Raw genomic sequence first — 22,049 nt, 5'->3', positions numbered from 1 at the left:
ACTCTAGGGTCCAGGTATAGTCATAACCGAGCACTGACGAAACTTCAGAATGTGGCAGCGACAACTACCGAGTTATGGCCCTCGATTTCGAATATCCTTATGTCCCCTTGGAAACATACGACTTCACTCCCGGCCCGTCGACCAGTTTCTTCGAACGAAACTGTGAAAAAAAACAAAGCGGCTGAACCCCACCAAGTGAGTTGCAGCTCAGTGGTGTTGAAACATTATACTGACTCCAATTGCAGGCTGCCGAATTTCGGCTCCCCGAGTTCCTTCAAAAGGTTGACTTGGCCTCCTTCTCTCGTTCACAATTTTCTGCGATGGCATCGATAACTGCCCAGGCTACTATCTCGAACATGGGTCGTGTTGGCCTCCACGCGGCCAACCCCATTTTGCGACGCCCCTACTTTCAACCCCGCGCATCGACTCCGTCGTCTTTCATGCGTTCGTTCTCAACTTCTTCCGGTATTCTGTCTTCTCGTGGTATCTCAACTCTCGGCCCATTTTCTGTCCAGCGCAGAGCATTCGGTAGCTCCAATGGGATCTCCCGCAACCAGCTCGCAACACTGGAGGAGTCCGCCAACCGAAACCCTGGTAATGCAAACGCCCAGAATGCTTTTTACCAGCTTCTTCTCCGAGCCAACATGCCTGCTATTCTTGTGGAACGATATCAATCCGGACGCTTCGCCACCAGCCCTGCTACCAATGACGCCTACCAGCGAGCCCTCGCTATGCTTGGTGCTAGTGCTACTCAAGCTGCGAATGCGCCTGGCGCTATAAACGGAAACTTTGGACGTACTCAGTGGCCCACTTATGAGCAAGGCATCGCCAACGCTGCTGTGGCTGGATCTGCAAATGCTGGCAACCCTATGGGTCATAAGGGAGAACCCATCCATGTCATCGTTCAAGAGTCAACTCGGTCTACTATTTTCCGCTGGGTCAAGTTTTTGGCAATCTTTATCGTCACTACCTATCTGTGTTTTGCACTTGTTACTATTGCTATTGAGGCGTTTAGCACTTTCCGTCGCGGAGGTCCTAACAGCAAACAGGATTCTGAGGTCAAGGCTGAGAAGCAAAACACTCGGTTCCAAGATGTCCACGGTTGCGATGAAGCCAAGGAAGAACTCCAGGAAGTCGTCGAGTTTTTGAAGAACCCTGAGAAGTTTAGCGACCTCGGTGCCAAGCTTCCTAAGGGCGTCCTCCTGGTTGGTCCCCCCGGTACTGGTAAGACGCTTCTTGCTCGAGCCGTTGCCGGTGAAGCCGGTGTTCCTTTCTTCTACATGTCTGGTAGCGAGTTTGATGAGATCTTTGTTGGTGTTGGTGCCAAGCGAGTCCGCGAGCTCTTTACTGCCGCCAAAAACAAGTCCCCCGCCATTGTCTTTATCGATGAACTTGACGCCATTGGAGGCAAGCGTAACCCTAGAGATCAAGCCCACGCTAAACAGACACTGAACCAGCTGCTTACCGAATTGGACGGTTTTGATCAAGACAGCAAGATCATTATCATCGGAGCCACCAACTTGCCCAAGATGCTGGATAAGGCCCTTACTCGTCCTGGACGCTTCGATCGACATGTCAATGTTGACTTGCCCGATGTTAGAGGCCGAATCGCCATTCTCAAGCACCATGCCAAGAAGATCAAAGTTTCTCCCGATGTCGACCTCGAGGCTATTGCTGCCCGTTGCCCCGGCCAATCAGGTGCTGAGCTAGAGAACATGCTCAATGTTGCTGCTCTTCGAGCCAGTCGAGCCAAGGCTAGCTTTGTTTCCAAGCAGGACATGGAGTGGGCATACGACCGAGTCACAATGGGTTCTGAGCGCAAGTCAATGGTAGTCACCGAGAAAGAGAAGGAAATGACGGCTTATCATGAGGCCGGTCACGCGCTTGTTCAGCTCTTCGACAAGGAGAGCTCAAACACTCTGTACAAGGTCACAATTCTCCCCAAGGGACCATCACTAGGACACACCGCCCAGCTTCCTCAGATGGATAAGTATTCCTACACAGCTGCGGAATATATGTCGAACATTCGTGTGGCACTTGGAGGCAAGATGGCCGAGGAACTGCGATACGGCGGTGATAAAGTAACATCAGGTGTTTCATCGGTAAGTGCTGTTATCAAATCACTCGTACCATATGCTAATTCTTTTAGGATCTTGAGAGGGCCACTGACCTGGGCTTCATGATGGTTACCCTTTTCGGCATGTCCAGCGTACTAGGACCCGTTGAATACGGTCGAAGATACGAGAATCTCAGCTCTGAAACAAAGGCAGCAATCGAAGGCGAAGTCCGAAAAACGATAGGAAAGTCGTACGAGGATGTGCGAAAACTGTTGACCGAAAAGCGAAGCGAGTTGGACTTGTTAGCCAAGGCTCTTGTACAGTATGAGACCTTGGACAAGTCTGAGGTAGAAAAGGTAATTCGAGGCGAGAGTCTTCCCGGACGTATGACTGCACCTAAAGGGCCAATGAGACTGCCTATTCCTCAACAAGCTCCAACACCACCAGGTCTCGGGGGTGTTCATCAGCCTCAACCTCCGGAGACACCTGCGCCGCCAGCAGCAGCAGCAGACACATCTAGAACTGATGGTTGAGGTTGAAGGCTTAAAAGGCCAGTATCACGCCATGGTGGAGCAAAGATAAGGTAAAAAGGAAGCCCGGCATAGTTCACGCCACGTACGACGTATGTGGTGTTGGAAAACAGGGTGAGGATCCATATCGAACACATATTTCTACAGCGAGCATTGTGTGGAATTGGATGAATTACCTTTGCGAGTCGCGAAAGAGAACGGGGTTCGAGCGAGGACGACTGGCCTGTGTCTAGGCTTAGCGATTTATGTCCATATGGACTTTATTTTGTTCAAGCGATAGCAGCATTATGCAGGAAGTCAGGTTGAGCATAAGGGGCTGAGAAACGCCACTACTATCAGCCAGAATAGGATGAGGTGGTGGGTTGAATTTCTGGCGTGAGCCTGCACTACACTAAGCGTGTATAGATAATCCCTCTCGATCATAAGTCTCGATTGTAATAAGCTATTGTATACACTATCTATTGTTTGTTATAAGATGATGTGATGCTACTTTGACCGTGATTTGAATATCATCAAGGTACCAGAAAAGTTGGCCGCCAGAAGGATAAGAGACGAAATTAGTAGGTTAGCTTATGCTACTTAGATTATAGCTCTTAGACTATTCATTTTTAGACTCTAAGATTTTGGAGGTCAACTTTTCTGTTACCCACTAGATAGAATATATACATATAGCATACCCTCACTGTGTGTAGGAGTGGGCAAAGTGATGGTGTCCGGTAACGGAGGAAAAACAACAAAAGAGGAGGAAAGCGTGGGGGAGGGGAGGGGAGTTGCATTGCATTGCATTATTGCAACATGTCGAATCCCCCAACTTAGGTGACGAATGCGGGTCCAGTTCCCCAACTTCTATCCGAGGTATATAAGAGGCCATTGACATCAAACATTGAGACATTGTTCCTTTAATTAAGAACAACTGCGACTGATATACATTTCCTGCATCTCTCATCATGGCCAAGGTTCTCCTCACTGGTAAGTTTCCACATATAAGACACATTCAATCAACCATCTAACAATATACTCCCAGGTGGTTCGGGCTTCATCGCCGGTATGTTTAGACTACCACAGAATAAAGCCCATACATGGCACAAGATACACAGTCTAACATACTCCAGCTCATACCCTAGAGCAGCTTCTTGAGAAGGATTACAGCATCGTCACAACTGTCCGTTCAGAGGACAAAGCTCAGAAGATCCGCAACGCATTCCCTGACAAGGTCAAGGATGGCAAGTTGGAAATTGTCATTGTGCCCGATATTGCAAAGCCCGAAGCCTTTGATCAAGTGGCCAAGACTCCCGGTCTCGAGGCCGTTGTTCACGTTGCAAGCCCCTTTCACTTCAACATTAGTAAGTTGCGAAGAAACCCCGAGCAAGTTGGTGCAATGACTGACCCAAGAGCTACACAGCCGACCCCAAGAAGGACCTTATAGATCCAGCTGTCATTGGTACAACGGGTATCCTTAAGGCCCTTCATGCCTCGGCACCCAAAGTCAAGCGCGTCGTCATCACCTCATCATTCGCTGCCATCATCGACGAGGCCAAATTTACAGATGGATCCCACGTATTCTCCGAAAAGACATGGAACCCCGTCACCATTGACGATATCACTCGTTCCGACACAACTGCTTACCGCGCTTCAAAGACTCTCGCTGAACGTGCAGCCTGGGACTTTGTCGCCGAGAAGAAGCCCTCTTTCGATCTTGTGACGGTTTGCCCGCCCCTGGTTCTGGGTCCTGTATCAAAGCACCTTGCTACTTTGGAGAGCATCAACACGTCCAACGAACGTATCGTAAAGCTTTTGCAAGGCGGTTGGAAGGAAGAGATTCCTCCCTGTACCCCCGTTCCTCTCTGGATTGATGTGCGAGATGCTGCGCGTGCACACGTTCGAGGTCTTGAGGAGCCCAGAGCTGGGGGGAAGCGACTCTTCACCACGGCTGGATTATTCTCGCACCGCCAAATCGTCGACATCATTGCTAAGAAATTCCCCGAGTTCAAGGATAGGCTCCCTGGACCTGAAGTTAAGGGCGGAGAACTTCCTCCTAAGGACCGGATTTTTGGAATAGATAACAAGGAGACAAGCGAGTTGCTCAAAATTGACTGGATTACCGTTGAGAAGAGTATGACGGATCTTGTTCAGTCACTCAAGGAAATTGGCATCTAAGAAGCTTAAATAGTATTGCAAACATATTCTACAGATGAATAAAAGTAAATGTAATGATAACCATGGGATTATTAATACATATTTGTGTATCGTGAAACTCATCGTGACCCCCTCGTTGATATGTAGTCATACATACATACATGCATGCAGCATGTACTATCCAACTTATTCCAACAATCTCTCATTTTCTACATGCTTTTCAGAGCAAAGATTGGCCTTATGTATCTCCGCGTTAACTCATACCCTTTTGAGGCGGATTTGTAGGAGTAGCAGGCCTGTTAGGAGGTGTTGAGGGAAGAGCTCTCGTGGGTGGCGGTCCCGGGCTAGCAAGCATATTGAATGAAGCATCGCGAGATCGTGGAGGATGAGGAGGAGAAGTATCCCCGCTGATACCAAAAGGGTCTATGAGGGCAAAAGGTGGAGGGGTGATGATGCCATCGCTGATACTCGCCGAGTGGTCATTATCTCTCATGTTGCCCCCATCTGGCGCCGTCATGATTATCATAGGGACTTGATTCGCGCTGTAGATCCTAGGCGTCCTTTCATGCCGAGGTGATAGCATCCTTCCCGTAGGTGAGAAGAGGGGAGAAGTTGGGAAAACCTCCGGCTGATCACCTGTCGTGGGAAGATATCTCCGTTCACGAAGCCGTGCTGGTGGTGTAAGCGGAACAGCTTCAGCATCAACATGAGAAACAGAAAAAGAGATAGTCGGAGAGACGAGAGGAGTTGGTGAGTCTGCTACTGGAGGTGGCGATGTGGGATGCTTGATGAGTCTCCGGATGTCGTTCTTGCGAGAGCGTCTCCTTCGAAGGAGGCAGAATATCAAAGCGCCAATGGCAAGGAGGCTTACGACGGAGATGATGGCGATGGTCACTTTCACGCCTAGGGGCATTCCTTTGTTGTCTTTGGTGCCATTTTGATCGCTGTTTGATGGGTCGGAAGTTACTTTAGTTGAAGGATCTCTGCTTGTGGAATAGCTTGTTTGTGGCACTGAGCTTTGTAGTGGTACTGAACTTATGGTCTCTTTAGTTGTCGGTTTCGTAGAGACTGTGTTTTCTGTCGTTGTTGTTGATTTTGTCGATGATGGTCTTGATGCGGTTGTAGAAGATTCATATTGAGTTTTATCGGTTGAGTTGGCGTCTTGACAGTGTTTGTCATTTCCATTGAAAGACTCAGAATCGCATATGTGATAGGGTTGAGGAGGGCCTGGGTCTATTACAGAGTGATAACCGATACTGCCCACATCTTAGAGTTTATTTCATATTATGTTCAGCGTGTTCTTACTCTTGACAGGCATTGATGAGCCAGTTGACATTTGCTATCAATCCGTCAGCATCATGACCAACCATGTGAATATAGGTGAGATGTCACATACGGTCTCTGCCACGCTCACCAAGGTTGTCCACGCCACAAGCCTGAGCATCGCAACAGTACAAAGCCTGGAAAGGCTGGTCCCTCTCCATACGGCCACTGTCTTGCAGAGCCTCGCACACTCGGTCGAATGTCTCATCCTCGGGCAACAGTTCCTTGAGGAATCTCTCCCTACACAATGCGATACATTGTGGCGGGTCTTGCACGTCTGGCGCAACGAAGCCCCAACTACGCCCTGTGCAGCCCGTCATGACAAGGGAGTAGGAGTAAGATCAAGTCGAGAGTATAAGAGGGTTGTCTTCTCTCACTATGGGCATGCATGACATGCTATGCTCTCGGCTTGGAGAAGAAATGGCGAGTAATTGATGAGGGAAAGGTCTCAGCTGAGAACCAACGGCAACTCGAGACGAGACGAGACGAAAAGGAAAGAGAAAGGGGAAGGGGAAGGAAAAGAAGCGAAAGCTAACGGGAACGGGGATGAAAATAAACAGAAATTGGCAGAGAGGACAAACCGGAACGAAGAGCGAGAAAGGGGGCGGAGGGGAAGAAGAATGGTCACTATAACAACCTAGGTATGACTACCATTCGCACTTTCACTTATACACACTCAGCTATACTTTGTTGGATCCATACCCAATGACGATTAGAATATCTTTGGAAGCACAACCCCGGTGATAGTCCAGTTGGTACAGCACAGGACCGGTAGCATGGACAAGATCAGGCTGGTGCGTCCGTCCGTACGTCAAACTGCAATTCCAATGCAGTCGATCCCAGTCCATATAAGGAGGCAAGTTTGTTCGCTAGTTACACGACGTATGCTGTACTGTAGTCACCCGCGTCCGACGAGAATAACCTCGTATGTTATTGGTATATATGTATTTCCCTTTCTACTCCAAAGCCCTGTTTGCTTGCTTCCAAGCCCTGCGTAGACCTGAGGAGGCTTGCATGATGGAGGAGGCGGAGAATTAACCTCGTGAGGACCATCACCTTTTTTTTCGAGGCCTTCTGTCTTGTTTGTCATGGTTGTTCTTCAACGGCAACTAGTTTGTTCTCTTTTAGGTGTGGCTGCCACGATGGAAACGAAGAGGACACCGGAAACTCTGGATGCCGGCGTATGTATGACATTGTTGATGAGACCAGTAGAAATAACTAAAGGGCAAGCTGAGCCGGGAGACAGGGACAGGAACAGAGACAAAGACATGTTCAGCTGCGTTGCATGCGATACACCAAGTCACATAAACGGTCACTGTTTGGCAGGCCAAGCGAGTGATTTAGCCAAGATCTTGCATTCTGATAACCAATTACAATCATTTTTTTCGCGAGTATCTATGTATTATATTGTATCGATGACTCTCAACATGACTCTCCAAGATATCGACAATTGTTGTCTTGATCAGCTTAGCTGTATAGAGACTCTACATACTTATTTATTCATTTATACATATTCATAATATTGACTTGTTGTATCTGTCAACACTTGAACTTGACTGTTTTGTGCGTTAGTCTGTTGGTTACACACAAGTACTTTGCCATGCTTTTCTCCCCTGTTGCACGTTTCCCGTTCAAATTACATATCCCCATCTGAATTAAATACGCGCGTCATGCGCTGCAGATTTCCATTCTTTGCCTTGAGGAGTTTGTTGGTAGTTGATCATGTCACGTCATCATAAATCGGTATCTTGCAGCACTAAGTGGTAGTTTTCATAACTCAATTAGCTGACACCACCACAATCAGAGACATATGTTCTACTTTTGCATAACAATTGTTCCAAAATATGCACCTCAACTTTGCGGTGAAGACGAGACATAAATGATTGCCTACAGCTATGAATAGTCAGTCAGTTATCCAAATCTTGTTTCGCCAGTGACAACTCAAGTGCATGGACAAAAAGTGCACATCCAACACTAAGATCGGGCTCGGAGCTGAGCTGAGGCTGAATGTGACTCGGCACAACGCATTAGATTCAAAGTAGACTTTTTCAGTCCCTTCTCTTCTCTTCTCTTCTCTCTGTTCCCGATTACCTGTGCAACAGAACCTCTACAAGCAAGACATTCTCCGTCACCCACACAAGGCATGAACGCCATCAAACCTCTCACCGCAGAAAAGCGAGGACGTGCAAACTCACGTAGGAAAGCGTACCTCGAGACCGAGTCTGAGTCTGAGGCAAAAAGATTTACCCTAAATAGAAACCTCTCTTCCTTCGGGGGCTGAGATAGTACACGATTGGACGGATAGACTGTCTATGTACTTGCACAACCTCGTATTTAGATTACCTTCTCCTGAAGAGCTGATGGGAGCCCTCTTATGCATCCAGCGAACCGTTGATGTTCTACGTAAAGAGCCGGCATGAACAACTCAACTCAACCATCCCAACGGGCCTCGTAGACGTCATAAGTATAGAGTTTCCCTTCTGCTGGGTCATATCCCGTATATTTGATCATCGTGAAGGGGGAAGGCCATTCTCGTTCAATTCATCCATTGGATTACACAAGTCGAGATTGCTCCAAGCCCCTCTGTTTTGATCTCCTGCTTGGTGACTGCAGCTTCCCCAAGATAACGGATTACACACTCGAGTATATTTCCGCAACAGGAACCATCTCCTTGAGGACGTGCGACATGATAGTCAAAGGACCGATAATTGTTCTGTACAGTCTCAAACTATAGTGAACCGTGTAGTTGGTTGGCCCAGCCTCGTTCCGACTACAACAAAATATAATAAAAAGTACCATCCTCAATCAAAATTAGTCATGATACTCGCAAAAAATGACAAAAAATTAATGGATTGCCGTCAGCAAGACTCGAACTTGCGTTTTCAGTGCTTCGAAGAGCCACAAACTGATGTACTGACCCCTATACGATGACGGCTTAATGGGTTTTGATGGAGAACAAGTATCCAAACTTAGTACATGTATCTATGCCTATAATGTCCCACCAAATCTTGATCCAATTCATTACTTCTCATCAGGGTACCAAAAAAAGTTGGCCGCTAGAGGCACAAGACATGAAATCAGCGAGTTAGTTTATGCTACTTAGGCACTGCTCTTTGTTCACTTATTAAGCTTAAAGGCCGACGTCTCTACCACCAACCATGTTTTACGAGTCACGGCTTGCAAGTCACCAAGAGATAATGCAATTGCTTCCAGAGCATTAGGATTAACGTTGAAGAAAAAGGAAACGCTGTCTAGCTCATACAAAATCACTGAAAATTATCAACTGCCTGCCTGTACCGGGTATAATCACGCAACCTCTGACCTCAAACTCCGTCCCCCGCGAGGTCTAGTACCTACTAGATCCGTCCCTTTCATCCCTTGCCTTCTCCGCCCAAGTATGATTGGGGAAGACAATGCAGAAAACAACAAGCAAAATACAAAGAAAACAGCGCGAAATCATTCTAGTGTATGCGTATGCAGAGGTGATCCTTTTCTGTATGTCTTGATTAAAGAGTGGTTTGTTCATTCCAGCGTCCAAAACACTCCGTAGTAGTGTTGTGTTTATCGAATGCGTTGTGTTGGTGTTAGAAGAATGACGGCTTTGTAAGCACGCGATATTCGACGTAATCCTCGCCGTCAATGTTAATAATGGTTCCCTGCGAGACCAGTTTCCCTGTGAAGGGGCCATTGGCCTTGCGCTCGTACTTGACTCCCCCATACATCTTGGCGTCGTCGGTACTTGCTCTCGAGAATCGCAAACTTTCCTGGCTGGCCCAAACCTTGTTGAGGCGCTGCATCTCATGGCTTTCATGGAACTGCTGTCGGCCGTTGGTGGCCACGCCAGGGATCTTAGCGGCCGCAGCCGCGGTTGCTTGGGCGGCGGCTGCTGCTGCTCGCTCGCGGTTGGCAGCCTGCAGGTGAGCACGCTCTTGAGCCTGTTCCACACGGGTGATCTCACGCTCGGCCAGAGCTGAGGTCCGCTCGAGCGCATTGGTGCTTTGCTGTGTTCTGCCTGTGATGGGACGAGTCGCTGTGGTCGACTTGGTGGCTTCAATGTCGATGGGTGCTTGGCGTGTTAAACGTCCTTCAGCTCTGGCTGCTTCCATGCGGCGACTTTGGCGAAGCTCCTGGCGAATCTCGTTGCCTGTCAAGCTTAATTTTGGTGACTGGTCCTGTTCTTCTCCAAACTCTCCAGGAAGACGAGGCAGAGCGGGAGCGATTGACAAGGGGGCAGGAGCCTTGTAGTTGGTGCCTGCAGCCCTGGCTTGTGCGTCGAATACAGCTTTGATCTCGTTTTGTGGTCTTTCCTCGAATGTCTCTCCGCGATCAAGCTGCCATTGACGTACACGACAGTACTCTTTGATTTCATGTCGAGCAAGAGGTGTCAAGTGTTTTTCGAAATCAACATCCTCGTAAGGAATCCAAAGAGCGCCTGCTCCAGCAGGAAAATTGCCATCGACAAACCGTCCGTCGCGCGTTTCTCGTACTAGCTTAACTCTAAACATATCATTTTGCCCCAAAATACCGTACACCGCATGACGATCCTTAGGGTTGGGCTCTGCAGACTTGGCCCATGTACCAAGAAGAATTCGGGTCGGTCTAGTACCAGGTAGCGGGTCAACAACGTTTCGTACAGGTTGCGGTCCGCCGGGTGCTGGTTGAATAGGAGTATGCTCAACCACGGGACCATTTGATGACGCAGCATTGATAGGTGCAAAGCCTCCGCTGGTCCTGCGCCTCTTTGCATCGCGATTGCTCTGCAAATGCTCGGGAAGCTCGACGCCATAAGCAATCTGGGTTGAGTTGGAGTTGTTCTCGGTAGTCGGAATCAGCTTGGCACGACGAATAGCTTCCTTGACATCTTCCAACTCGCCAGCACTGTGTTCGGACTGGTTCTTTTCGGTGGGTATATTCTTGGTGCGTAGCCTGACATACTCCTTGATTTGAAGCTGATCTAGACCCACGAGGTGGTCGAGGAAGACAACCCTCTCAAATGTCACCCAACTTCCACCAGGTCCGGGAGGGAGTGAATATTCGGTTACAGCGTCTCCAGTTCTTGTTACGGTCTGTATCCGTGTACGTAGACGCTCTCGGACATCTATAAAGCCAACGACACCATGTTTGAGATCTTCTGTAGGAGCATCTGAATCCCGCCAGTAGCCGACTGGTACTCCTTTGATGTTTCCTGTGCTTGAGCGAGAAGGTTTAGCTCTTGTGCTGACTGTAGAGGTTTGACGATCATCCGCAATGATTTTACTTTCACTCAGGTCGTTGAAGATAGACGTCCGCTTCCGCTTGGGGTAATGGGAAATAACAGGCTCTTCGTCGCCATTGGTCATGGTCTCATCTTCGGCATCAGATGCAGGCCGCGGAGGCGATGACTTTTGGGTACCGTTAGTGCGAGCCCCCACGATAATCTCGTCCTCGAATTCATTAAAGTCGGCCCCTGAAGGGGAGTGCACGGTGCTTGCTGGATCGCTAAGCTCGCTTTCGACGTCCCCATCTCCAATCGAGACCTTACGGCCGTTCGAGTGTCTGCAAGGGTATGTTAGCTGTTGTTGTAACTATCAATGTGACTAAGCCATGAAGTAATAGAAGGCTTGCATCGGAGAAAATGACAATGGGCAAGAAGCATCAGTTTAGAGCAAATGTCTTGAAACAAGAGAAGTTGTCAGGACTAGACCAGGACAACAATCCAAAAGGATGATGCAGTCCAAGGCCATTCTGAGCAGGGATTAAAATATAGTAGCCAGTCCGAGTCTTCAGGGTATCCGAAGAATTGGCCGCTGGAAGCACAAGGGACGAAATTAGTAGGACAGCTTATGCTACTTGGGTCAGACTTCCTGGGCTCTTTGTTTTTGTGCCCTAAGAATTAGGACCAACTTTTCTGCTAGCCACTAGCGAATGCAATAAACATGGAGGCTTGGCAGGGGCCAAGATATGAGACAAAATGAGAATGAGGTACCTAAGAACTCTTAGAGAACGCATATTTGAATGGCAGAGGCGTGCTATGTTGTACGGCTGTAACAGGTCCACTTCTGAGGGGTGTATAAAGCAGTCGACACACACACGGAAATCCTTTCTCGTCGATTTGGTGTAGAGAGTACCAGGCAGTTTTGGGAACTCGACAAGAACGGTTGTGAAATGACGACGTGAAGAAATGCATGCATATAGCAAGTGGGCAGGAAGCAGTTTGTGAGATAAGATGAAAGTATGATGAAGGGAGGAAGAAGACAAGAGAAGAAGAGAAAGGTGAAGAAATCGCTACTGCCAATTATCATTGAATGAATGGATGAATACCTAGGCAGGCAATAAAAGTTGCAGTGTAGCGCAGGTGTAGATACGGCCGCAACTGCAGTGAAAATGGCACTGACGATAGAAGTGACTGCGATTCAGCTATTCATGTGGGCAACAATTGCTTGACAGTGCCAGTGCCAGTGTAGTTTGAAATCAAATTTTGTCCGCTCAATTTGCAGGCGCTGATTGATAGTGATCGTCTCATTGAGGGAGCGATGATGAGATACAGATACAGTCAGGCCAGATGCGGTCAACAACAACAACAACACAAAATAAGACGGCGGCAGAGACCTCCCCAGAAGGTGTTGACAAACCAGGCAATGCCAGCCAACTTTGGGTTGTAATCCTTGTCAAAGCCACGCCACTCATTCATTTATTATTCGCACAATCACTTGACTGGTTGAGAACACGAATACATCATGGCGAAGCTATTGAGCACGACGAGATTGCGTCGATGAGGTATTGAATAAGAAAAAATTAGGTAAATGGGAAATGAAATCATAATTTAACTTGCCTTGGGGATGGACTTCTGACAGCGACAGCGACAGCGGCGGCGGCGACGGTAGGAGGACTTGCGGCGGCAATTACTGGTGATTTTCCATTCACAGTACTTGTCGAGGGCACAGATGGTGATGGTGCGTGGTTCTTGATAACCGAAGCTGAATCCGATGCTGTTGCTGCTGCCGCTACTGCTGATGATGATTGCAGTGGTGACTGCGGCATGGTTGGCGTTGCGGCTCGGGGTTCAGATGCCGAGGGAGCAGCAGGAGGATCAGTCGCAATTGCAATCGCACTATCAGGAGCTGCTGGACTCTTTATCTCAACAGCAATAGCACGGGTGGAAGTAGAATCTGGAGTTGGTGCATGATTTGGTGATGCAGCCCTCGAAGTAGAAGGTTTGGGAGCAACAGCCGATGAGAGTGCTGGCGATATGGGCTCCAGCTCTGGTGGCGCAATCGGCCTAGGCTTGTCGTTGTCGACAGTTTCCATGACGCGACTTGAATAATACCTGAGCTACTGATGCTGGAACGCGAAATAAGTCTTGTCAGGCTAGTCGAGTTTAGCTGATGAAGACGAAGATGAGTAGTAGGTAGACTCTGATAGTTGGGGAGGAAGAAAAAAAATGTATGGCGCGTTTCCGATTAGGTAGGTAGGTAGGTAGGTAGCAGGCAGTTGAGGTAAAGTAAGGCAGGTAGAGTACTAGAACAAAAAAAAGTTGCGCGTAGATTGTCGGTCGCAAGTTCCCAGTTGATGAATTATTATCCCGTCGTCTTTTAGTCAACTAGTGCTACTGCGCAGCACTGCAACTTACTCAGTACTGTATGTAGTTATGTACCTGGTCAAAGGCAGACAGGGTCGACAAGGTGGGAAGACCAAGGTGAAGTGAAGTAGCAGTATGGCCACCTTTTTGGTCAACTTCGTAATACCAAACGCAGGGAAATAGTCATAAATAAGATCAGACCAAGTAGGTAGGTCAGATCAGGTAATAAGTTCAAAGTGGATGGTCGGTACAAAACCAGGAATGGGAGTAGTCAAAGCCTAACACCCTGGTTGGTTGAACATATGAATTCTGGAATCTTAAGCCGGGGGAGAACCAGGGCTAAAATCAATAAGCGCAATTCGTCAACTTGGCAAGATGGAGGGATACAGTTGATAAGTAAGGGGAGAGAAGAGGATAGCACAGTACAGTATTAGACACGTAGTCTAGTTGCGCATTTAATGAGGTTAGATAACTTTATAAACCCCCTTACTCAACCGAAATAAAAGTCAAAGAGCAAAACCACCAACAAAAAAAATAGTCTGAAGACAACGAGTGATAGGAAAGGAAAGAAAAGGGTTAAAGTACCTCGAAAGAGCAATAGGATAGGATACTAGGGTGGGATGGGATGGGGCTTGTGGGGGCATGTGAAAAGCTAACTAAGGCAAAAGTCAACTACGATGTAGTAATTGCAATTAATTGCCAGGGAATATGACAGAGAAAAATAAGAGATTGGATTGTGTGAGTCGAGGAAACAATGAGCTTGGAGAAACACATTGGATTGGATGTAATAGCCAACAACAAAAAATGAAGACTTATGACACAAATGCATATGCTCAATGTATAGGTACCTCGGAGTATAAGCATTAATGACACCAGTACTGAGTGTTTTAGTTACCAAGGGAGATCAATTACTGAGAGATTGCCTATGTCACTTTCTCGCCCGCTGCTATTAAGTAACTCTCCTGTAAATTTCCATCCTTCATTGGATGTTGTAATGATAGAGATTTGCAGAGTCAACCTGGCCTATCCTAATTGGCTCATGTCACTTATTAACCTCGATTCAATAATTAAGCTCAGCCGTATTCTTCAATTGATGAGCTTCCACCAAGAATGCCGCTTTTTGTTTAGTTACTAATAATGTTGATTCACGTTTCCTGACAACTAGTTATCCTTCTCAGTTTCCCCTTTCCTGCTGTTAACGTTGTGAGTAATGGTCAGTTATGGAACATCCCATGTAGTTCTGAGTACACTCCCTGACAGCTCTATACACACCCCTATAGGTCTACCGTTCCCTTTTATCCTCCCACGGGAAACCCTCAGATAAGGTGTTGTCAAGGTGCATACTCGATGCAACTCGATATGCCGGTACAGCTCTAAAACAGTGATAAATCCTTGCCACGCTGTCGTTTTATTTGTTTTTTCCCTTCTCCTTGTCGCGTCCCCTCTAAATTGAGTCTTTTCTGACTCCAAAACTCCCCTCACACTCACCATCGACTTGTGCATCAGACTAACTAACTTGGTTGTCAACTCGACCGACACCGCCTTGGTAACTTGATTACGGTGATCAACGCAAGGTGAGAAAGGCGGGACATTATTCCAAATTAAGAAGTCGTGACACAATCTGCTCGTTCTTCTGCCACTCAGTTCTCTGCAATCGCTTAACTTTGATTCACCTTTCTTGTCATTGACTGATTGACTGATTGACTGATTGACTGATTGACTGATCGCCTCAAGCGCAACACCGCCTCTTAGCAGCAGCGCCAAGAACATATTGGGCTTGATAGCGACGATGATGCCACTATGGACGGATCAATTCAATAGTCACAAGCCTCAATCCAGTTGATCCCCCTCTGCGTATAATCACCAATCTTTCTCTTTTCCTTCACTGTCCGGTCTGACTACAAGCACGTGGATTCCGGTGATACAAGGAACCGCTCTCAATTCGGTACTTGTTAAACTGAAACGTTGAGCTGTGGCTATACTGAAAGTCAACGCATTGATCCAAGAACTCTGATGCTCTTCTGTTACAATGCCGGAAAAGTATGGCACGCCAACACAGAAATTACATACGATACTTGTGATTATGATGACATATTCCTCATTCTGCAACCAATCACATATCGGTTCCGTCTTCCAGTTGTCTTGAGTGACCAATCAAAGCCGTTCGTCTTTTCGAAGGGAAAAACTGCAATCTCGTTCGCAACCTCATGGTTCCAAAATAACCATCCCATCCCGTGCTTAAACGCACGCCCTATCTAAACACAAATACATGCACACCCTCAATTCCCTTCTCCTTCCGGAATTGCTATTCACCTCGAGCTTTAGCTTTTTGCTCAGGACTTTAACTTTTGTATATCGTATACTATTTACTGTTCTTTGCATAGTGGGCTTTCCCCGAACTTGAACTACTGAACTCAGTAACCATGTAGTTGGCAGCGACAACTCTGAGAATACGCACAATTCCTCATATCAAACTCATTTCACCGCGAAAATGCCGAGACTGAAACTAGGAAAACGCTACTATCAATACTCAAAACTCATGCGTTGACAACGTAGCTTGGTTCGATCAACAATGCAGTGCATATTATGCCCAGGGCTAAAAACGGATAAATAACTCCATGTCGCTAGAGCGCCCGCTCCTGTATCTTGTTTCTATCGACTCACCCGATGTTAAACGATCGAGTAGATTGTTGTCAGCGCCATATCGGGAGGTCACCGCAACAATGAACCAAGTCATCTATCTCACAAGCGCTTACGGGAGAGATTGAATACCAATAGGCCCTGGTCAGACACTTTACGAACAGTATACCATCCTCTCTTCAATGACATTCTCCAGGTAACAATCTGCTGATCAAGACTCAACTCAACTGTTTGCAACAATAACCCTGCATAAAGAGTCAAAATGAATTACATGACTCGGTTATCATCAGATTCAGCCATCAAAGTTCCCATGTCCATTAACTTATTCATAACCCTGACGCCAACTGACTTTGAGTCCCCACGATCGGCCCATCTTTTTTGTACCGACAGTTGAATAATCCCTGCTCAAATTATAATTAAAGAAATTTTCTCAGGTTTTGAGAGTGCAGCCGACATAACCCGCTGTGACGTTAGCTCTAAGGTATTCGTTGAGCTACCATCTCTTCTAGCCATGTACGTATTGCAAATCGTCAACTCATATTATCGTGAGCAGTTTAGTCTAGACAACTCGTAGATATGCCAGTTGCTATCTTACATTGATTGTCATCATTACGCTTGTCTGAATTTCAGAATACCCGTGTGATGTGGTGTGAAATGCTCCTATCTAACGATTGACTTGCGTTGAGTTGTGAACCTGCAAGAAAGCGTGTCTCGGAATAACTGTCCGCAACTCGCCTATTGACAGAACAAACATGCAAACTCTCAGTCGCAGGAGCAAAATTGATGGAATTATTTCCCCTGAAGTATTTGTGGCCCGAATGTTGGATTGTATCAACTGCATCCGGCTGAATTGTGTTGGTTGTCTTGTTTGTGGAACATGTCCCGGGTAGCACATAGTTGCGACTGGTTGGACTCGAAACATGTGAACCATTCGGTATTCACTGGTGACTTTTGCCTCGTTAGTGTAGAAAACAGTGTAACCCAATATTCAGACTACACGTTGCCAGTGAGTCTTTTTGGGCAGTAGTTTTTGAATGAAGCCCTGCTATACCCGATCACAGCTTTCATTGCAATGGTGAGGTACTACGGTACTGGATTGCTGGAACATTCTTCTTGGTATCGTGGTGCAGGACAATGGTTAAAGATAGCTACCTATGTAGTTTGCCGACGCAGCAAACTTTGTAAGCCAACCAGACCACTGTGACTATACCTCAACATCAAACACAACACACGTCAGCGCAACTGCATGATCCACTTCCCCGGAAACACACATATAATATACTCAAACATCTGCTGACGTCAATCATCATTCATACTATAGTACAGAGTATTGATTCCCGCATCGTCTATCTGACACATCATCGTCCTCGTCCGCGACCACGACCTCTGCCCCTACCTCGTCCCCTGCCTCCACCACGGCCCGTTTTCTTGCCGCCCCTCTGCCCGCCCCTATTGTCAAACCTCTCAAACAGTCTCTCCTCTCCAAACGCTCCCTCACCAAATCTCATAAAGTTCACAAGACCGCGATCCACAATCGCAACCAGGACGTTGCGGTGACCGTGCTTTAATCGCTGGTACATTCGGCCAGGACCCCCCCAGCTCTCGTTGGGTGGATCGTGAGGTGTTGATTCTAGAAGCGCCTCGATCTCCTCGAGTGTAGGTACACATGTGTCGCCGGCATCGACAACTGCGATGCGGAAGTTGGGCGGCGGGGGGGTCTTCTTGGAGAAGGGAGGGCCGCCTGATTTCCATACGTGGAAGAAGACTCTGTACGGATCCTCAGGAGGATGGACCACGGGAGGTGAAGGTAGTGGCTTGTGCCTGGGGAGTAGTGCAAGCTGGTCGTAGATAGGCCTGTACGCGCGATATAGTCCTGGCTGAACAAGAGGTCCAGACGCAATTCGTTTTGTTGTCTGTGTCTCTGAGCCGAAGAAAGAAAACATCCATTGCCATAGCGTCTTGGACTGAGGTGTTGGTGTGTGTGCTTCATAAGGGGGCGCGCGAAGAACGTAGAAGCCTGCGCGCTTCAGGTGCGAGTAGACCTGATATTGAGGCAAGGTGAGTTTGCCTCTTTCGTCTTCGTTGCCGATAAAAAGTGAGTATGCTGCTTCGAGACTCAGAGGAAGCCCGACATCGTAGTCATCAGGTCCCATGCCTGGCTTGATTTTACCATCGGCATTAGGGAGGATGTCTTCCAACTGTCGATTGGGCCACCACAGATCCATGGTCCCCCTTTCCACAAGATAAATGGCCTCTTCCGGTAATAACCAAAGTCGCCCCGTACCCAGACGCTCAATCTTGCCTGGTATCGCTCTTCCGATGTCCTTCTGCCAAGTGCCGCGCTCATGCTCAATCATGACAACTCTGTCGCGCAGCCAGAGCCCCTCTTTCTCACCAGCTTGCTCCATCTCAGCCCACCAGTCCGGGAAACACCACCCTCGAACCCAAGCATCTTCGCGATGGATCCTCGTGTAACCAAGCACATTATCCATGACCTGACGACTCGCCTCGAGAAGACCATCCTGCGCACGGGTGCCATGCGACTCAAAATCCTTCTCGCCCTTGCGAATAGCTTTACTTGAGACGCCATGTTTATCGAACATGGACAGGAACAGCTTGTAGTCGGGGGCGTCCTCGTCGGCATCTTCTGTCGCAGCTCCGTTGGCACCCCCAGCTGGTTGTGCTAAGGCATGGGGATTATCGTCGTCGTCAAAAGCCATTATTGAAAATTTTGGGTATCGCGAATTTCGTGGAATTCAAACTGTGCTATTTCGGCTTGGTTTATTCTGTACGGCGGCTGGGACAGCTGGGCATTTTCGAGGTTATTGGCGAGAATTGATGTTGAAAGATAATTTTATTAGAGTTGCCTGTGAAGCTTTGAGCTTGATATTTCTTACCCCGCAATGGGAAGGTGAATAGATATCAAAATTGGACCAACATCCTCAACAACGAATCAACATCGCTAACTTGGCCGAGTGGTTAAGGCGCTGTGTTTAGGTTCTCATCAGAAACCAAACCCGCAGTGGGAAACCGCGGAGGTTCGAACCCTCCAGTTAGCATAAAGCGATTCAGTTCATCTTTTTGACCACTTTTTAATCTACCGTCTGTCCGAGGTTTCTTTGTCTTGCATTTGAGATTGGCTTCTCGGTAGATTATTTTTTTTGTTTTGCCTGGGAAGACATCTATCCAGAAATTGCTGCCACCCATAATCATAAACGTTTCTTACCAATACCTAAGAAATTGATCAATAGCTCATCAATATATTTCTCTCTTTCTTTCATCACAACACTACATGTTGAACATATCGATCATGCACTTGCCTACTGCCTGTGCCCCTTCCTTTACCTTACCTCCGGAACGCCGTGAACTATGCCCGTTATTACAAAAGCCCTATCCTGTCTTCGCCGTCTCCCAAAATGCAAACACCCCTGGGTATACTTCAACTAGAGGGGTAACTTCGAGCAATTCAGTTCCATTCTCTTCAGGCCCATGCACCTTCACAATGTGACCAAATCGTATTCCGGAGTACTCTCACGCTACATCCTGATATGGGAGTTTCTCCCGACGCGGCTTCGGGAGCAGCACGTATTACCGTAGAATGAGCGCGGCGCAATGATGACAAAAAGTTGCTTGGAAACCACATCTAGATCTTTCTGCTCGTCACTCAATGAATGGTTTTTTCTGCCCTCCCACCATACAGAGCCCTAATGCTCGTAGCGAATCGCGGTCGTTAGCGAGGATAACAGTCGGCGCCGGGAGCATTGGGTTGTTGGGGTCGACATGGGAGGCGTCTTTTGCGGCTTGTTCAATGGCATCCATTTCCTCCTTACAGGCTTGTTGATCGAGTGGACAGATAACAATTGGCTGGCGTATCGTGACATCTCGAGCACCACTTAGATTAACCTGGAGACGTTAGCGCAAATGATACGTAGCGATGGTGTGAGTCGTACCTTGATAACCAAGTAAAATTCGATTTTGTAGAGCGTCGAAGTCGTAGTAAAAGACGTAACTTCATAAAGAGGGAATTGAGGTTTGCCTCGCTTAACAACGCCATCCGGATCCCGTAAATCTTTAGAAGGGAACACCAGTCCAACGTTGGTAGCGTATCCGGCCTCTGGCATTTTCGTCTTAACCACTTGCACTTGTCTTGAGATCTTGTTGATCTTCTTTGAGGGCTCATCGCCTTCGGGATTATATGTGATTTCCTCCTCAACAGTCAAAGTGATCTTGTCAATTGTCACGCGCTTGGCTTTACTTAGCCAGTCAAGGTTGGGCGATAATTTGATATATACTGTAATAGGGTCGCTGGGCCCGTAGCTCCATCGTGGTAGGTTGATGCCGAGGTGTACGATATTGTCGTTGGTGACAAGCTTGGATTCGGGCTTGTTGTACATGCCGAATGTTGAAAGGGTATCATAGCGTTGTAACGGTATCGGGAAAGTATATTTGTACTGATTGCTGTGACCTTGTTGGACCGTGACGACGAGCTCATAGTATGTTTCGGCGGTTCGACTAGGTAGCTGAAGGGACGCAGGGGGAATCCGTCGATTTGACTCCTCGCCACCACGGCCATAAGGTATAAAGAGAACGAAGGGCAAATCCATAGCGATAATTCTCTCGGCCTCTTTTCCAGAAGAACATCGAAAGAGGAGCTGCTCCTTGCCGACCAGGTCCGTCGTTTCGCGGCGAGGAGCGCCTAAATGTCGTTTCGCAATGCTGTCGGCATCAGGATGTATCGTTTCTCGGCGCTGTAGACATATTCGGACGAGAGAGACGGGTACGGGCATAGAAAAGCCCTGGCCAGGACGTATTTCGACTTTCCCTTCGATGCGCGGCTATAAAAACCCGTAATGTCAGCATAATGGAGTTGGGCGCACTGAAGGTAAGTGAGGCGTAAGCAAAGAAGAGCTGAGATTGACGCACCAGAGTCGCTGAAATACCAGGATAGCCCACGAGAAAGCTACTGTTTGGGGGCCCCGAGACCCTCACACTCGCAGGAGCTGCCATGATTGTGCTTTTACTTTGCGAAGTACTATAGAGCCGAGCGTCCTGATTGAGGTACAGTGCAGTCGGTACCTAGAGCGATGGTGTCGAGTGGGGGAGATGACGGCGATGAAGTGGGAGCGGCAACGGAGGGGGCGGCTGGCTGAGCCCCAAAGGCGACGAAAGCGTCGGGCTACGCCAGAGCCGGGGTTGGTAGAGCGTTTTTGATGCCAGAATTGCACGCAAATGTCGAGAAATGGGCGATGTAGTGGTGTTCATGAATCCAAGCGTTGTTGACAGTAGTGTATTGCAATCGGGTGTAGTGTAGGTGGTTATGATGGGGGAAAGCTTAGGTATGGGGACGAGCCCAGAGCAGCGAAATACGGCGGCGGGTGTTCGTGTTAGGCCCTGTCCTAGGCTCCAGCTCCCACTAAAGCACGGGTATCCGTGTTGCTCTAGTTGCCCTGCAACTACACTATTCCCAGCGTGCGGGTTGTTTTTGGAGCAGTGCGTCGACGTTGCCAAGACAGTGGGGGCTAGTGACAGTGTTTTGGTTGATAATTCAAGTGCGCAAATAGATATGGATAAATGCGATGCGTTGGAGAGTCAAGTTTCAAAGACGTTGCGCTGTCGAGAATGGCGAAACCATGACCATGATGACGTTCGAAATGAAAGAGGGGTTAAAGTAGGTACAGATTGAGTCTGACCAGACAGCCGGAAGAAGCAGGTCGGTTAATTAAAAGTGCAAAGGATTTCGCATGTAGCTGAAAAACAGATGGATGAGGCTGGCCCAAAAGAATAGTAGAGCAGACAAGAGTAAGT

At 47.8% G+C, this 22,049-nt stretch overlaps 8 protein-coding genes and 2 non-coding genes across 10 annotated transcripts; 3 read left to right on the top strand and 7 right to left on the bottom strand.

The window, feature by feature from the left end:
- Window positions 1-99: 99 nt before the first annotated feature.
- EDB82DRAFT_543656 (P-loop containing nucleoside triphosphate hydrolase protein) lies at window positions 100-2,590 on the top strand (the record flags this gene model as incomplete). Its single annotated transcript, XM_025729814.2, has 3 exons — window positions 100-195; window positions 246-2,102; window positions 2,150-2,590. 3 exons carry the CDS (start codon window positions 100-102, stop codon window positions 2,588-2,590), a joined length of 2,394 nt encoding a protein of 797 aa, XP_025589002.2.
- A 695-nt stretch (window positions 2,591-3,285) lies between these two features.
- EDB82DRAFT_488746 (uncharacterized protein) lies at window positions 3,286-4,802 on the top strand. The gene is made up of 4 exons (XM_025729815.2): window positions 3,286-3,556; window positions 3,612-3,632; window positions 3,700-3,930; window positions 3,990-4,802. The coding sequence occupies exons 1-4, from the start codon at window positions 3,535-3,537 to the stop codon at window positions 4,742-4,744; spliced, it is 1,029 nt and encodes a 342-aa protein (XP_025589003.2). The 5' UTR covers window positions 3,286-3,534; the 3' UTR covers window positions 4,745-4,802.
- Window positions 4,803-4,909: 107 nt separating this feature from the next.
- Window positions 4,910-6,366, bottom strand: EDB82DRAFT_571966 (uncharacterized protein; the record flags this gene model as incomplete). The annotated part of the gene is made up of 4 exons (XM_025729816.2): window positions 4,910-4,932; window positions 4,988-5,979; window positions 6,029-6,062; window positions 6,120-6,366. 4 exons carry the CDS (start codon window positions 6,364-6,366, stop codon window positions 4,910-4,912), a joined length of 1,296 nt encoding a protein of 431 aa, XP_025589004.2.
- A 2,533-nt stretch (window positions 6,367-8,899) lies between these two features.
- EDB82DRAFT_t25 lies at window positions 8,900-8,981 on the bottom strand. The gene has a single exon. It is a non-coding gene; the product is annotated as a tRNA-His (tRNA).
- A 649-nt stretch (window positions 8,982-9,630) lies between these two features.
- On the bottom strand, window positions 9,631-12,034 carry EDB82DRAFT_543654 (uncharacterized protein; the record flags this gene model as incomplete). The annotated part of the gene is made up of 3 exons (XM_065609383.1): window positions 9,631-10,335; window positions 10,393-11,581; window positions 12,012-12,034. The coding sequence occupies 3 exons, from the start codon at window positions 12,032-12,034 to the stop codon at window positions 9,631-9,633; spliced, it is 1,917 nt and encodes a 638-aa protein (XP_065465710.1).
- An 807-nt stretch (window positions 12,035-12,841) lies between these two features.
- On the bottom strand, window positions 12,842-13,333 carry EDB82DRAFT_471782 (uncharacterized protein; the record flags this gene model as incomplete). The annotated part of the gene is made up of 1 exon (XM_025729818.2): window positions 12,842-13,333. One exon carries the CDS (start codon window positions 13,331-13,333, stop codon window positions 12,842-12,844), a length of 492 nt encoding a protein of 163 aa, XP_025589006.2.
- Window positions 13,334-14,780: 1,447 nt separating this feature from the next.
- Window positions 14,781-15,495, bottom strand: EDB82DRAFT_66949 (uncharacterized protein). Its single transcript, XM_065610029.1, has one exon. The coding sequence runs from the start codon at window positions 15,372-15,374 to the stop codon at window positions 14,823-14,825; it is 552 nt and encodes a 183-aa protein (XP_065465709.1). The 5' UTR covers window positions 15,375-15,495; the 3' UTR covers window positions 14,781-14,822.
- Window positions 15,496-17,388: 1,893 nt separating this feature from the next.
- Window positions 17,389-19,114, bottom strand: EDB82DRAFT_66946 (uncharacterized protein). Its single transcript, XM_025729819.2, has one exon. It carries the CDS (start codon window positions 18,962-18,964, stop codon window positions 17,603-17,605), a length of 1,362 nt encoding a protein of 453 aa, XP_025589007.1. The 5' UTR covers window positions 18,965-19,114; the 3' UTR covers window positions 17,389-17,602.
- Window positions 19,115-19,205: 91 nt separating this feature from the next.
- EDB82DRAFT_t45 lies at window positions 19,206-19,303 on the top strand. Its single transcript has one exon. It is a non-coding gene; the product is annotated as a tRNA-Leu (tRNA).
- A 601-nt stretch (window positions 19,304-19,904) lies between these two features.
- On the bottom strand, window positions 19,905-21,251 carry EDB82DRAFT_521046 (uncharacterized protein; the record flags this gene model as incomplete). The annotated part of the gene is made up of 3 exons (XM_025729822.2): window positions 19,905-20,147; window positions 20,195-21,079; window positions 21,168-21,251. The coding sequence occupies 3 exons, from the start codon at window positions 21,249-21,251 to the stop codon at window positions 19,905-19,907; spliced, it is 1,212 nt and encodes a 403-aa protein (XP_025589008.1).
- Between the last annotated feature and the right edge of the window lie 798 nt (window positions 21,252-22,049).

This window comes from Fusarium venenatum, assembly GCF_020744135.1.
Source record: "Fusarium venenatum strain MPI-CAGE-CH-0201 chromosome Unknown EDB82scaffold_1, whole genome shotgun sequence".
Lineage (NCBI taxonomy): Eukaryota > Fungi > Ascomycota > Sordariomycetes > Hypocreales > Nectriaceae > Fusarium > Fusarium venenatum.
Note: the sequence above shows the minus strand (reverse complement) of the source record. Positions and strands in the feature narration are given on the sequence as shown.